Below are 16,682 nucleotides of genomic sequence, written 5' to 3'. Positions count from 1 at the left end.
AGGAACAGACCTCTTACTCTTCTTGCTTCTACTGGTTTTATGTTTCCAGTGCTTAGTTTTCCCTTTGTTGTTGTTTAGTCACTAAGTCATGTCTGGCTCCTCTGTGACCCCACGGACTGTAGCCCGCTAGGCTCCTCTGTCCATGGAATTTTCCCAGGCTAGAATACTGGAGTAAGTTGCTATTTCCATCTCCAGGGGATCTTTCCCACCCAAGGATTGAGCCTGTGTCTCCTGTATTGTACGCAGATTCTTTACCCAAGGATCAAACCCATGTCTCCTGCATTGCACGCAGGTTCTACCCCTGAGCTACCAGGGAAGCCCTAGTTTTCCTTAGATCTAGTTAACCAAATATAGAAGTTCATTCACATACCCCTCTAGGTGGAAGGGTCTTTAAGCATTGCTTAAAAAAAGATATTAACTTGCACAATATTTCCAAGAATCTCCATTTTCTTAAACTTTAAAACATGATTTTTAGTTTTTGGATAAACAAATGTTCATTTCTATTCTATTTTGTTGTTGTTTAAAGTCAAGCTACCTCAACATCCTTCAATGACATGCATATGTATTTTTAAAAGCATCTCTGACTGAAGAACAGAAGATGGATGCAGAGGGTGTGGATGGTCTCAGAAAGCTGGGTGACCAGAAAGGAGGAATTGCATGTGAGGTAGGACAGAGCAGTGCTGATGGAGAAGCAGAGGAGAACAGATGGATATTTATAAGACTAAAGTCTACAGGGATGGTCAGTCATGCCTTTGGATGGGTTCTGGAGGACAGGGAAAGGGGGAAATGACGTGGACAACTCTAGCATGACTGCAGCAGTGATGTCATTTATCGGGACCAAGAGACAGCTTTTGGAGCACGCTTTTCATAAGAAGAGAAGGTGAGGTTGTGTTCTACTCAAAGCACCTCGCAAATCAAGGAAGTCTTATAGTCACATCTTATTAAAATAATTTTCACTGGCTGAATAAGTAGGTGACTCAACTATTTTTAACCAACTTATTTGTTCTTTAGACATATGACCGTGAACTTCCCAGCACCTTTAGACATTTCCCATATTGAAATGGGAATGTTCAATAACCTGGGGGTGGGGCTTAAAAAGAATTGACATCAGGACGTCCTTGGCAGTCCAGTGGTTAAGACTCCTCACTTCCAATGTAGAGACGTGGGTTTCACCACTGGTCAAGGAACTGAAATTCCATGTGACATGTGGCACAGCCAAAAAAAGTTAAAAGTTAAAAAAAAAAAAAAAAGAACCAATACCAAAGGCCCATTCCAAAACCTTAAAGATCAGAATTCCAGGAATCAAATCACAAGTATCAGTACTCTTAACACCTCTTCTAAATGATTCCAGTGTGAAACCATGATTGAGAATTAAAATATAATTCCTAATACCTTGAGAGCCATCTTTCTTAGTGCCCTCATCCATTCTCCAGTTACAGCATGAGTGTAGCTCTATTCCAGAGCTTCTAGCATTCTACCTGACCACACTCTGACTTGTGTATGGTTTTGTCTCTCTCCACTTCACAGCACCTTGAGGTCAAAGGCTATCTGGTTTTCATCTTTATACTCCAAACACCCAACACGTGCTAAGAACACACTAAACGTACTTTTACTGTAAATTCTGTAAATACTGTAAAATCTGTAAGTTCTACAGATTTAAAATTAGGTTGATCTTTCCCATTTCTCTTCTTGTTGCCTGAAGGCTCTCCCTAGCAGATCTAGTGGAGTACTTTGGAGTAAGGAAAAATGTGTCCAGCACAAAGAAGATTCTACTCAGTTTTCAGTTTTAAAGTTAGCCTTCTTAAGTCATAGTAGAGACAAAAGTCTGAAAGCCAACAAAATGTTAATTTAAAAGAAACTTGATTTTGCCAGAGTAAAGGGTTCTGCAGGGGAGGAGTGAGGATGTGGTCTAGAAAGTCAAATCTGTATAGCAAGAACCACGGTCTTGGCCTTCGGGACTAGAGTGCACTGCAGGAACCCCCGAGAGGGCAGCAGTGTGAAATGGTCTAAGACTAGTTTGGTCCAAAGATAGTAGGTCATTACAAGCGAAACATCACTAGGAAACATGACCAGGTGCAATGAATCTTTGAGAAGAGCTTGGTAAGCTTCTTGTCCTACGTGGTTGTCATACATTTATCCATGATGCTGAGCATGAGAGCAGAAACGAATCTTTGAGAAGAGCTTGGTAAGCTTCTTGTCCTACGTGGTTGTCATACATTTATCCATGATGCTGAGCATGAGAGCAGAAACAACTCTGGACAGCGTCCAGGCAGTTGGATTAACAGGTATTGGCAACAACTTGAATACACTGTTCTGGAAACTTCTATGTGGCGTGGGAAAAGCTAAGCAGAATGCCTAAGGGTGGGTACAGCTGTGGCTGACAGAACCAGGAAGGGTCTTGCTGTGGAGCTGTGGGCATCTCAAAAGACCAAAGTGAGGATAATTTCCAGCAAATGGCTTAGTATAGAGGTCAAAGCCCAGCACTTAAGATTCAGTGAAATGTCAAGGCCTCTAGGGACGTTAGAGAGGAGGGAGGCTGAAAACTAAACCAGACTCACACTTTCATCCGCAACCCTGTCCCCATCCCAGGCCATAACATTCCATACACTTCCTCTGGGATGGGGGAGGGGGTGGGTGGGATAATCTGATGTGCTTTAATGACAACAACTGTAGTGTCAACTGCAGCACAGGAGGCAAGTAGAAGAGTTTAACTCTTCACTGGGTTTAGCAGAAGGCATTGATGCTCATAGGAAGCACAGTTTCAAAGAAACGGTGGGAGTGAAAGTCAGAAGACGTGGGTTGAAGGCCACGTCTGGTCAATGAGGAAGTGACTGCTTTCTCGAAGTAGATGACTGACTATGAGCGAGGGCGGGATAGATTATAAATAGCAAGGCAGTAGGGCAATATTGCATAACTGACCAAATAAGTTAACAAGGGAACAGAACATGCAGAACATCATGATTAAAAACCCACCACTGCAATTACCCTTCAATTTAAAATAAATACATTTTAAAAAATAAATAAAATGGATAACCAACAAGAGGAAAAAAAAGAAAAACTCAGCACAGATTCCTATTTTTCTGAAACCTAATTCTCCACTAGTGGCTGGCTCTGATATACACTTAGTTAACTTCAGATCCCAAACTTTGAGAATATGGGCTTTTTTTCATTATCACTCACATTCTCGAGCTACCGATGTTCTGTTGCAATATTAAGCTGTGATGTTATTAATTTCTACAAATTCCTCATATCTTTAAAAATAGTGGGTGAGTAATGATTTATAAATTCAGCAACATACATATATATTTCAGAAGCATTTTTCCAATAAGTCAGTAAATTCCAAATTGCTGAAATCTAGCCATGTCTCATATCATTTACTGAAAATACACTAAATATGACAACTTATCCAAATCATCCTCTAAAACGATAATTATCTTAACTCCCAAAGTGAGTAAATGAATAATTTTACAATTTCATGCTTTAGGTTGAAAAGATTACACTGTCATGTCTAGGGAATATCTTGTCATTGTTGTTGTTCAGTCACCCAATCATGTCCGACTCTTTTGCAATCCCATGGACTATAGCCTGCCATCCTTTTCTGTCCATGGGATTTCCCAAGCAAGAACTCTTGGAGCGGGTTGCCATTTCCTTCTCCAGGGGATCTTTCTGACCCGGGGATCGAACCCTCATCACTGCGCTGGCAGACAGGTTCTTTGTGGCTGAGTCGCCAGGGAAGCCTCTAGGGAATATTTACTGTAATCAAATCCTATCACACCAAGTGTTACTAAGGTATATGCCACATCACCTTAATACTAGTGATTGTTTTTTATTCAAAAAAAAAGCTCACGTCCCTCAAAAACAATCAAGATATAGGATTTAGGTTATGCCCATAACCTTAGTGTTGGCCATGTGGCTTTAGCTGAATGACAGCTTTAGATGTTCAACCTATCTTCTTCATACCTGGGTCATAAAACACACGAAGTAACAGCACTGGCTTCCATTTGTGCCCACTAAAGCAGAAAGTGGTCATGAAATAATTAACTCAATAACTGCTGTTAAAATATTATGACAGAAGTTTTGATTCCATTCTTCTTGGTTGACTGTGACACACCCCAAAAATAAAGTCCCCAAGGTAATTGCAAGATCTTATCACCTTTTAGAAACTTTTGGCGACATACCAACTGGTTAAAGGTTAGTAATATAAACACAGGTCATGTGGGTGTTTGTTCTAAAATACTTAGGAATTCAGAGCTTGAATCCTACTAGGATATCCCTGGGAGTGGTGGGAAAGTTCCACAACATTAGACGGAATCAGCTTCAAGTATTGCTGCAAGAAAATCACCCCAAATGTCTCCAACCAGCCACAAGAGTAGGAGATAATTTGAAAGTCATTGAAAATATTAACTACATAAAATAAAGAAAATTTACTATTAAACAGGTCAATGTCCTTGAACCTTTTTATAGAGTTTTTTGTCCCTATGGCATAAGCCTGGATTTGTGGGGAATATTCCTATGGCACATATTACCTATGGGAAGACAGCATGTTACCAGAGCTATAATCCGTCTAGCACAGCATTGAACTATGCAGTCCACTGTAGAAACTCAATACTTACTCAATAAAATAGTAAGCAATTTCATTGTTGTTTAGTTGCTCAGTCATGTCCAACTCTTTTGCAACCCCATGGACTATAGCCCACTGGGTTCCTCTGTCCAAGGGATTTTCCAGGCAAGACTACTGGAGTATGTTGCCATTTTCTCCTCCAGGGGATCCTCTGAACCAGGGATCAAATCTGCATATTTGTGTCTCCTATACTGCAGGCAAATTCTTTACCACTGAATCACCAGGGAAGCCAAATAATTTCATTACTAATACTAATCTCAGTAGATTCTAAGCCAGATTAGACATAATCTATTCTGAATTAAGCAGATTCTGAAACTGTTGCAAGATACTCTGTTATAGAGCCACATCATCTTCTATACTATCAAGTTCACTTTGTAGAATGTAAAGGATGTAAACTATGAATAGAAAAATTCAGGTCCCATCCCAGATCGCTGCTCAACCTGCTTTAACGCAAGTGACTTGCTCACATCTTTTAAGATGGTTTTTCCTTGAAACTGGGATGGTAACTGCCATTTCCAGATATGATTGTGTGTCAGACAGGACTGAATCACCATCAGCTGAGATCAGTATGTCACTAGAAACCACAGTCAAAATGAGAAAAAAAAAAAGAACCAAAAAAAAAAAAAACAAGGAAGTTAAGGCTCAAAGAGGTTAATGGCTTGCTCAACATCAAAGAGTAGAGAGTTGGAAAGTTCAGCTGGACACTATTCATGACAAAGAGATTATTGTACTTGTAAAGCAAATACATTATATATAAAATTTTTTTTAGGAAAGAAACATTTTCAAATAATGGCAATGATGAATTACATTATCAACAGAAAGTGTTTATGGACTCCAGAGCACATCTAATAAAATACCCAAATTTATAGATGAGAACCTGAGATTATATTCAACTTGATGAACTGAGGTCCACTTTTTCCATGAACCATATCACCTTATATTTAAAAATACTCCATAAATTATAAAGGGATAAAGAGCTATAAAATATAAGTAGTTAAGAGAGAAAATTAATTATTGTATATTAGCTGTGAGAGATTCCGAGTCCTATGACTATCTTTGAAACTGCACAGCTTAATAATTCACCTGATCATCTATTTATATGTCATGGTTTTGCTTGCTGTTGAGTGGAGAGAGAGAATAGTATCTGTTTTCTGCCTAGATATGAAGGTTAGGACTTAAATCTGGTTAGGGCAACAGGATAGCATCTAAAGGTGAAAAGGACATTTCCATGAAATTCACTGTGAAATACAGGGCAAGAACACTGCCATTTTTCATGTAGATGTCTAAGTGTGACACTGGGAATTGTACTTTGGGCATTAGTAGCATAATCTCAACTGTGCACACAGCTAGTATGATCTCAGACAGACGGATTATACACTAGTAGTAATAAAAGTAGAGGTGACCCTAACTTAGACAACCCAAAGAAGTTTACGATTTGGGTCATTTTCCAAACCATTTCTAACCTTAGCATATTTAATTTCTGTGCTTCTGCCAGCTTAATACTGCTCAGACTGAGCTTTGGGTAGTTCCATTTTTAAATTCCTTAGAGTCACTTCTCTCTACATACATGAAATAAACTCTTTGACCTCTGACTGACGCTCTTCCCCAACATACTGCCTAAGGAGAGGCAGTAAAACAGAATACTTAGGTAGGAATCACTGTTCCCTGGTGGCTCAGTGGTAGAGAATCCACCTGCAATGCAGGAGACACAGGTTTGATCCTTGGTTTGGGAAGATCCCCTGGAGAAGAAAATGGCAACCCTGCCTCTGCACGTGGTTTCCAGTAGCAGGAAATACCCTTTATTTCTACCTTTTTTCCTTCTACTTTTGAAATGTTACAAAGTTTTAAAGACTTAAGTCAGATATTGCCCATCCCACTAAGATAATACTTGTCATTTGTACTTGTGCCTCTTCTTCTAACAATTCTGAGAGAATTAATAAGTATGAAATAGTATTATGTGTGTGGATATATGGGATATATTAATATTTGTTGAAATACTTTCCCTACACTCTTCAGACAGGTTATTTACACTCATCCTACGTCCATGTTAAATTCTAGAATCTTTGCTTCCTGGGGGAATCAATTTCCCCCTCAAGCAATGTTTTCCCACACACATTTCAGGATGAAAATAATTAGAGGAAGCTCTGTTCAAGAAGAAGGGGAAATATATAAAGAATTATTCAATTTCTGTTCTATGGTAGGAAGAACTAAATCATTACTCCATTCTAATTAAGCTTATCAAAAGAAATAAAAACTTCTGAAGTTTTATGTGTCATTTAAATACTTGCCAATTAGTCATAAGATATGACTGCATCTCACGTAGCCATAACCACTCTCTAGTGTGTAGAAAAAGTGATTATCTTCCACAACACATACATCTGATTTGATCTGAAGACAATTTACCTTCCTCTGGACACCTCCAGGTAAGCATAAAACTTACAGTGCCAAGGTCAATGATGAAGCAGTCACCCTTGTTGAAACTGTCCCAGCTTAGGGGAACTTCCGTGGCCCTGACGACTCTCCGACCTTTCACATGCAGGAGCCTCTGAGCGGTCAAGTCATTTGTAAGCACATGATGGAGTCCAGATGCCACACCTCCAGCCTGATCAGTGAGAGAAAGAAAAGAAAACAAAACAAAACAGATGAGGCTTTGACACGGCAGCTTAGAAAACCGCGTTGTTGGTGCCAAACTGCTTGCTAGACCAAGAGAAAACAGCTAAGTGCGTGTGAAGAATTAAATATGCAGAAGAGAATTTCCAACAGGCAAATCAATAGGTAATTGTTTTGTTTTAGGTTCTTTGTCCTTCCTATTTTAACCATTCCAGTTAATACTGCAAATATTTACTGAAAACCCTCAGTATATAAAACCTGCTACATAAACAAAAAAGAGCTGTTATTCTTTTCCTTTGGGAACTAATGATTCTCAAAGCAGTGAATGCGAAGGCAGATAAGGATTTCAGAGGAAAAGGTGACAGGAGGTTAGAGAGTCAGAGGTCACAAGCATACACGAAGAGGCCCGGGAACCAGGCAGCCTGAAATTCCCACGGTCACAGCCTCAAGACAGAGGAGCAACCTGAGTGCTTGCCAGGTGTGGGCTGCTTCTAATCTTAGTCCTTGATTTTACATTAAGTAATCACCTGTCTTATTTGTCTTTTTATTTAGGTAAAAAGAGTTTACAAAACATGCCAGGCCTAAGTATTTACAGTCTAAATTGGTTGCATACCCCCACCGAAACAAAAAGAAAATTCAAAGTCCAACCACAGTGAACTAAGAAATGGGGACAAGAGAAGAGGAACTATATCAAGCACGTCTTCTTGCATCATTTGAAATTAGCTTTCAACTTTTTTAAGCTTTTTTTAATTTTCCCGAATTAGTAAAATATTAGGGACAATAATATTTATTTACTTCCATAATTAACTATGAGGTAACGTGCAAAATAAAGGTGCAGTGGAAATAAATCTGTTATTTATTGATCAAAATCCTCCCATGATAATATGGAAAGAAAATTAGTAGAAGTCTATATGGGACTTCCCTGGAGTCCAGTGGTTAAGACTCTGCCTTCCAATGCAGGGGTGCGAGTTTGATCCCAGGTTGGAAAACTAAGATCCCACATCCTCGGGGCCAAACAACCAAAAATATAAAACAGAAACAATATTGTAACAAATTCAATAAAGCCATTAAAAATAAATGTTCCACATCAAAACAAAATCTTTAAAAAATGAAGTCTATTAAATAATCCAGATTTCAAGTTTATTACATCAATATATACAATAAATCCAAAGAAAGAGGTCAAGTTTCATATATAATTAATAGCACATTCTTTAAATTTCCAAATGACTTTTAGACTTCTCTGCTTTTCCAAAAGGCCCTCATGAATATAAAGGTTTTATTAGTATGGGCTTAAATGTTGACTTCAGGATAACTATCACCACAAGCTTTACAAATGCATAATAATTTCCCGGTTCATAATTTTAAAAGGATTGCCATATTTCTTGACAGCACAAAGTATTATACAGTAAAGTTTTTCATCTACATATTACTATGCTTGGCCATTTTAATTTTTCAAAATAAGAATTATACTGTGATCTGATAACAAAAAATAGTGTAAGAACACTGTGTTCTGAAAAAAAGTTATAAAATATAGAGTTGACTTAGGCTGAAAATAAATATATAATATTAGGATTTCATACAGTGAACTATCAGAGTGATATATATAGTCTGTGAGCATTTAATGGTATTTTTTAAATTAATTTTGACTCTAATAATTGATGCCAAAAATGAACAAAAAACTTAAGCTTCATATATATCCACATAAGAAAGTAAGTAATTCTTCTGTGAACATTACTTGAATGAACCCTAGAAACTCTCAGTCTCCTTCTACCTACTTTACAGAATGAAAGCGAGGCAGATGATCTGCTAAACCAAGGGAACCATAAATACAGTTTTACTGGCTGACAGATGTCTAATTGTTGCTACTTACAATCACAGTTGGGGCTGGGTCTTGTTCAAGCTGGAAAAGGGGCTTATCCAGAGATATAATAGAAGGAAGCAGTAGTAAGTAATTAACCCTCTATAATTCTTCCCCAACTCCCTATAAAACCTCACAGAGAAAAAAACCACAAGTCGATTAAATGACATGGGACAGGGGAAGATGGTCTCAACATTTCCTAGCTATATCTTTACACTGCATATGGCAACTAAATGTGACCACTGCTGACTTGGTAATTAATGGTAGACTTTGCCAAGTTTTACTCATTTCAAATAGACACAATATCCTTTTCAAAGAGTATTCCTAAATAAAACATTTATCCAGATGTTTGAACCATTTACTTATATTGAAAGCATCATAACATCATGGTTACTAGCTTAGGCACTGGAGTCGGTCACCCAATTCAGTCATATAGTACCTATGAGACCTTCACAAATTAGGCTCTCTAAGCTCCCATTTACTTATCTCAATAGGATGATAATGATAGGAACTGTACTACAGGGCTGTTTTTTTCAATTAAATGAGATGACACATGTGAAGTGCTTTGTACATCCCTAAAAGCATGAAATTAAGTATAACATAATAATCTTTGCTGTTCTGGGTGGTAAAATGATCTCTGTTTCCACATCTCCTATCAAGTCTAACTACAACCACACATGTTACCGTCTGGTTAATGTCACTAATGATAAGATAGTAAATGGATCTTTCTTGATAAATTTGACCTCCATCTGCAAATACCCTCTTTCTAAAAAATGCTGATTGGTGCTGGTTTTAATGTTGACAGAAGACAATTATTCAATAAATATAAAATTACTTTTATCATGTCCACTTTTAAATATATTTCCAGAAGTCTGATTTCAGAAGACCCACTAATGCCAGAAGAATTAATAATAGCATGAGTCTCAAATGATTGCATATGCACTATAACATACACATTTTTATCATTTAATCTAATCCTTATGACACCTACACAAGAAAGCTGTTGTTACCCTGTTGCACATTTGAGAAAACAGCACAGAAAACCTGTTTCCCTGAGGCAAACAAGCTACATGTGACAGAAATGGGTTCATAACCAGGATGATGGTACAGTACAAGCATTTAGTAATACAAACCCCAGCTTACTCTAAATCTTGGATTCACTGATACACAGGATATTTCAGGATCATTTGACATAAAAGTAACTCATATGAATTAAATAAAAGGCAATAGTTTCATATTTAATAGTCTCTAGACTAGAGAGAAGTCGGAGAAGGCAATGGCAACCCACTCCAGTATTCTTGCCTGGAGAATCCCAGGGACTGGGGAGCCTGGTGGGCTGCCGTCTATGGGGTCGCACAGAGTCGGACACGACTGAAGCGACTTAGCAGCAGCAGCAGCAGCAGCCTAGAGTCAGAATTCTGGTTTAGTAGTTTACTTCTGAGATTTTAGGTCTCCGCAGGGCTAATATACTGGAAGGGTAGGGTGGTAGGGTCTCATAGAACACCTGCTGAAGCATGTTTGATTTTTAAAAAGATTGTTTCTGGGGTGTATGTAGGGAAGGAATTCCTCACACTTTAACTGAACATTCTCAGGGGCATGGGGAATAATGAAGGATAGATAATCTGCAAGGGTCACCGAGAGAATTCCAGAAAAAGCTATCCTTTACTGAAAGTTGCCTTAAAGGTATAGAGATACCACACATGTGTTCAATTCAGTGGTTTCATTTGTAACATTTCTAACATCAACCTAAGCTATTTGGGAAATATATGTATAGTTCTATGTATTAACTGAAGTTATAATTGTTATAAATACTGGATTCATATGTTCCAGAACAACTGAAATTCCTGAGTCATGGGTTATTTGTAGCAAATTCAGCAATTCTTTAGAATAGCAAAAAATAAACACTATTGATGCCCATGTTGCCTATATTTACTTAACTTCATTAAAAATTAACCTGCCAAATGAGATTAAATCAGAATATGTCACACATTATACCATATATTCCACAAACATTTATCCAGCTACCTATTATGTGTCTAGAGAGTCCTGGGGATATATGAGTGAACAAAATGGATTAAAATGAAAACAAAATACCCCGCCCTCTTGCTGAATTGCTTCGCTCTGTATAAGCAGCACTGACATATACCACCATGTGGAAAACAGCCAGCCGGTGGGAAGCCGCCCTAGGGCCCAGGGAGGCGCTGAGGTAAGCTAGAGGGGTGGGATGAGGCGGCGGGGCGGGAGGGGAGGCCGGGGAGGCCGTGTGCATGCTTACGGCCAATTCACACTGTGTATGGCAGAGGCCAACACAGTACTGTAAAGCAATTATCCTCCGGCCCTCAATGAACACTGTCTCTATCGAGACATGAGGTTAAAAAAAAACACCGGCCCTCAATGAACACTTTCTCTATCAAGACATGAGGTGTGGATGGATAGGAAAAGAAAGGGGGTCATAAAGCAATTCGAGGGAGCTGCTCACCTTGTATTTCAGACCTCCTCTAAAGTAGCCAACAAAATCCGTAGACTCGTAGCCTTGAAGCTCTCTGTTCTGCACAGGCTTGCCACCCAGATAGTCATCCATCTGCACAGTAAAGATGGCGGCCGCGGCACTTTCGTCCTGAGTACACTCCTTCCCTGAAAGAGCAATGACAGTGTCTCATCTGTCACCTGAGACACAGGATGAAGGCAGAACGTCTGACCAGAAAAAACTCAGAAACTGTCTTTGAACTATATACCAGTACCATAAATTTATGTATGAGTTGTTCATCTTCAACAGAACAATCTCTCAGCAGAAATGATGCAATATAAAATACTATTTTGCTAATAACTAAAAGAATTGCTCTGTACCTGCTTTCCAGTTCTTCTTTTTTTTTTTTTAAATCTTTAAAACAATCACCACTGTCCAAATATGTTCAGGTTGATATAACAGTATATTCCAGTAGGATTCAGATTCATTTGGTGTAGTCAATAAGATCAGGCTGTCAAAGTATTTTTCAATTGTCTTACCCTTTCTCAGCATTAATCTCCAGGTTTCCAACATGTCAATATATTAACATTTGTAAGGAATACAAACATCACAGGCCAGAACTAAACAACACTTTGAGGATGGGAAAATTAATGTAACTTGACCTTATCCCTATTTTTTAAGTATAAAGGATTTTTTTAAATAAGTATATGTAACATAGGCATAATTAAGTCATTAACTTTTTAAGGAATTTCACATGTTCTGACTCTTTCCACTGCCAAGCACCTTAGTTCCTCCAAAGCCATAATCTTCAAGATAAAATAGCCCTTTCAAAAAGCTCAACCCACAGCTCTCAGTCAGTCCATAATTCTTTTAGTTGGGCTTCTCTGACTCCAATGGAATATGGTCACACTTCAAAATTCTCCACATGTAATCTTTGAAGTCCAGTTTTCTCAAGCAATTTACTTTAGTACCATGCTTAAGATCAACAGATGGATCTGTCTGGTTCTGAATTTGACAACTTTAAAAATGGAGCTTCCCTGGTGGCTCAGTGACAGAATCCATCTGCCAATGCAGGAGATGTGGGTTCAATCCCTGGGTCAGGAAGATCCTCTGGAGAAGGAAATGGCAACCCACTCCAGTATTCTTGCCTGGGAAAAGCCATGGACAGAAGGCCTGATGGGCTAGAGTCCATGGGGTCACAAAAGAGTCAAACACAACTTAGCAACTGAACAGCAACAAAAATGTATTAAGTTCAAATCAGATTCACTCTTAAGCGATAAAATCCTAGAACAGTACAGATTGTTGGGATAGGCCAATAATTTTTCTTTTAAGTCCAGACACCGTGTTCTCAAGATAAACATAAAGATCGCTTCTAGGACTACAGAGCTGATAATTTCCCTCATATCTTAAGCTTTCCCCTATGTTTGAGTCCCAGTGTCCCCACTTCATTATCTTACTGGCATCAGATAATATTCTCTGAAGGAAAAGGGAGAATAAAAGAACCAGCATGCTCACATCTTTTGAATGTTAACATATGCAGTATTATCCTGGGAATTTAACATACAACGCACATTTAATTTTCATAATTCTAATACACATCTGATCCAGGCAACCTCACTGAGGTCAAAACACCAATTCTTAAGACCAAGTGTCCTCAATGTACACAAAGATCAGACCCAGGACAGTCCTGAGAGGACCTCAAAATTTGTAAGACATTTTAAAACTTTTACTATTCCTAACCTGTGTGAAAACCGTTAATGGTTCTAGAAATAATAGCAGCTAATATACATTTATAGCACCCTTGCTATGGGCCAGACACTGTGCTAGTGTTTTACATTAATGATCTGCTTTAATCTTCAAATGACCCAACATAGCTGAAACCATTTTCTACCATGTTACATCAGAGGACACGGAGGCTTAGAGAGAAAAAGTAACTTCCTTGAGGTCATAAAGTTGACCTTTGGCAGACACAAAACAGGTTTCTAAGACAGGTTTCTGTGACTGTGAGGCACAGATCTTAGAAACTACGATACTAGTTGGCAGTTTTTATACTCAGACTCTCACTAGCAGTAAAACTTTGAGGTGACTGGGGAATGTAATTTTCCTCCCTGGATAATTGACACATAAATGTTTAGAAGCTGTAACAATACTAGAGTTCACCTGGAACCGCAACTAGGAGTATTCACTAAAGTTGAAGAAAGGAAGTCAATCAGGTATATTAAAGAAATAATTGAATTTACTCTCTTACTCTCAAAGAGGACCGGTGAACTATCTTCTCAGGGAAAAAAAATCAGTCGCTAGATATCAATTTTATGAACTCGCTGTGGTCAAAGGAAATTACTTAACACACATAAAAATCACATGCAGTTTTGCAGTCTGAAAGGGCTCGAGTGTCATCTTCTGTCCACTTCCCCAACCACAAATTAGATTACCAATGAAGGCAAAGATGTATATTCTACACGGAGGCTTTAGGAGGGAAACTTAAATCAACCTTAATATGAAAGGTGTTGAGGATGATGCATCTGATACACATATTTTTACTTGAGAACAAGTTGAAACCTGAACTTCTTGAGGTAGATACAAATGCATAGGTATGTGATTAATGAATGAACTGGAAGTAACTTAATTAAATTATCCTATAATTTGTTGATGCTTATGTACTGGGCTTCTCTGGTGGCTCAGATGGTAAAGCTTCTGCCTGCAGTGTGGGAGACCCAGGTTCAATCCCTGGGTTGGGAAGATCCCCTGGAAAAGGGAATGGCACCCCACTCCAGTACTCTTGCCTGGAAAATTCCATGGACTGAAGAGCCTGGTAGGCTACATAGTCCATGGGGTCGCAAAGAGTCAGACACGACTGAGCAACTTCACTTTCACTATGTACTGTGCTAGGCCAAGGAATGTCAGTATGAGTAAATCAGAGTCTTTTTAAAAAGGCTGAGAGATTTTAATGAAGCCAATACTAGCCTTTGAATATAAAAACTAGTATTAATTTCAGTTATAGCATGAGGAAATTCTCGTTAAGTGTTCAAAAACTCATGAGTGTTCTTAATGAGTTCTTATGACTTCATTTATTTTTCCTGTGCTGATTTTCCCAGTGCCATTCATGTTATGTTGTTTTATGTTATGTTATTTACATTATATTGTGTTATATTTTATTTGTAAATATGCTATAAGTTTGTTTAGTCTCCAAGTCATGTATGACTCTTTTGTAACACCCATGGACTGTAGCCCACCAAACTCCTCTGTCCATGGGATTTTCCAGGCAAGAATACAGGAGTGAGTTGCCAATTCCTTCTCCAGGGGATCTTCCCGACCTAGGGATCTAATCTGCGTCTCCTGCAGTGCAGGCAGATTCTTTACCACCGAGCACCCTGGGAAGCCATATGCTGTAAACTTCCTGAAATTGTTTTGAGGATGTGATGACTTTACATATAAAACATGATAAAAAGAGAGTTTTAATGACTAGGTTAATGGAATATCCATTCATGATAAAAGCTCTTGGCAAGTCTGGAATACAGGGGAAAATTCTCAACTTAATAAACAGCATCTTCAAAAAACATAAAGCTAACATAATTTTTAATGATCAAGGACTAAATCGTTTCCCCCAAAGATGGGGAACAAGGCAAGTACTCTTACTGAACATAACACGGGAAGTTCTAACTATTGCAGAAAGGTAGGGAAAAGAAATAAAAAACATACAGATTGTAAAGGAATAAAACAATGTGTCTATTTAGAAATGACAGGATGATCTGCATAGAAAATCCTAAGAAAAAAGCAAATCCTTAAGAATAAATGCATTCAGCAAGACAGCATGATAAATATTAATCAATGACAAAAAGCAGTCTCATTTTTATATAGAAATAATGAACGTGCAGAAATTGAAATTGAAGCACAATATCATTTTCAGTCACTTCAAAGAAACTGAAATACTCAAGAATATGTTTAACAAAACAAGTCATGATCTACATGCTAACAATTACAAAATGATGATAAAAATCAAAGACCATAGTAAAGACAGTGTTCGTGAATTGTAAGTCTTGTAATATAATAAATATGTCAATTTTCCCCAAATTAATCTATAGACTTAATGTTATTACTGTCAAAATCACTTCAAGGTTTATTACAGATTATATGAGTTTGTTATAAAATTAATGTGAAAAGGCTCAGTCCCTAGAATAGCTAAAACAATCCTGACAAAGAAAAATAAGGTAAGAAAACTAACTCTATCTGATATTAAGTTTTCTTACACAGGCACAATAACTAATTAAGATAGTGTGGTATTGGTTGAAGAATAGATAGATGGATCAATAGACCAAGTTTCCTCCAATGGAACATTTTGTAAAATGTTAGTATGTATAGTTTAGTATACTAAATTAGTAAACTATATGTATACTAATTCAGTATGCTGCTGCTGCTGCTGCTAAGTCGCTTCAGCTGTGTCCGACTCTGTGCGACCCCATAGAGGGCAGCCCACCAGGCTCCCCCGTCCCTGGGATTCTCCAGGCAAGAACACTGGAGTGGGTTGCCATTTCCTTCTCCAATGCATGAAAGTGAAAAGTGAAAGTGAAGTCACTCAGTCGTGTCCAACTCCTAGTGACCCCATGGACTGCAGCTTACCAGGCTCTTCCATCCATGGGATTTTCCAGGCAAGAGTACTGGAGTGGGGTGCCATTGCCTTCTCCACTAATTCAGTATACATACATTAAAGTATAAGTATATAAGGGCAGGACAGCACAGACTGCCACAACCAGCATATTGACACTGATACAATCCACTGACACCTCTCGTATTTCCCCAATCTTACTTGTAGTCATCTGCATTTGTACATTAGTTATATATAATTTTATCACATGTGTAAATTTACATACCCACCATCATAGTCAAGACACTATATAGTTTCATCACCAAAAAAATCCCTTATGGTGCCTTTTTAAAACTCCACCCACCTCCCACCTGAATCACTCCTTCCTCACCTCATCCTTAACCTCTGATAACAATGAATCTAGATTTTAAAAATGTTATATGAGTAGAATCATATAGCATGGGACCTTCTGGCATTGTTTTTCTTCTTCCCATTAGGCATAATTCCCTAAGGGATTCATCTGACTTGTGTTTGTCCGGAGTTT

The 16,682-nt window shown here is 38.2% G+C and overlaps 1 protein-coding gene across 1 annotated transcript in view; it reads right to left on the bottom strand.

Annotated features, from left to right (window-relative positions):
- Nucleotides 1–16,682, bottom strand: part of SCIN (scinderin) — an 80,956-nt gene that overhangs the window by 60,114 nt on the left and 4,160 nt on the right. The window contains exons 2-3 of the mRNA XM_065939250.1: nucleotides 11,569–11,723; nucleotides 7,062–7,223 (exon numbers count right to left, since the gene is read on the bottom strand). Of these exons, the coding sequence (XP_065795322.1) occupies nucleotides 7,062–7,223; nucleotides 11,569–11,723 (317 nt within the window). The remainder of the gene's footprint in view (nucleotides 1–7,061; nucleotides 7,224–11,568; nucleotides 11,724–16,682) is intronic.

This window comes from Muntiacus reevesi, chromosome 6 (genome assembly GCF_963930625.1).
Source record: "Muntiacus reevesi chromosome 6, mMunRee1.1, whole genome shotgun sequence".
In the NCBI taxonomy this organism is placed as follows: domain Eukaryota; kingdom Metazoa; phylum Chordata; class Mammalia; order Artiodactyla; family Cervidae; genus Muntiacus; species Muntiacus reevesi.
Note: the sequence above shows the minus strand (reverse complement) of the source record. Positions and strands in the feature narration are given on the sequence as shown.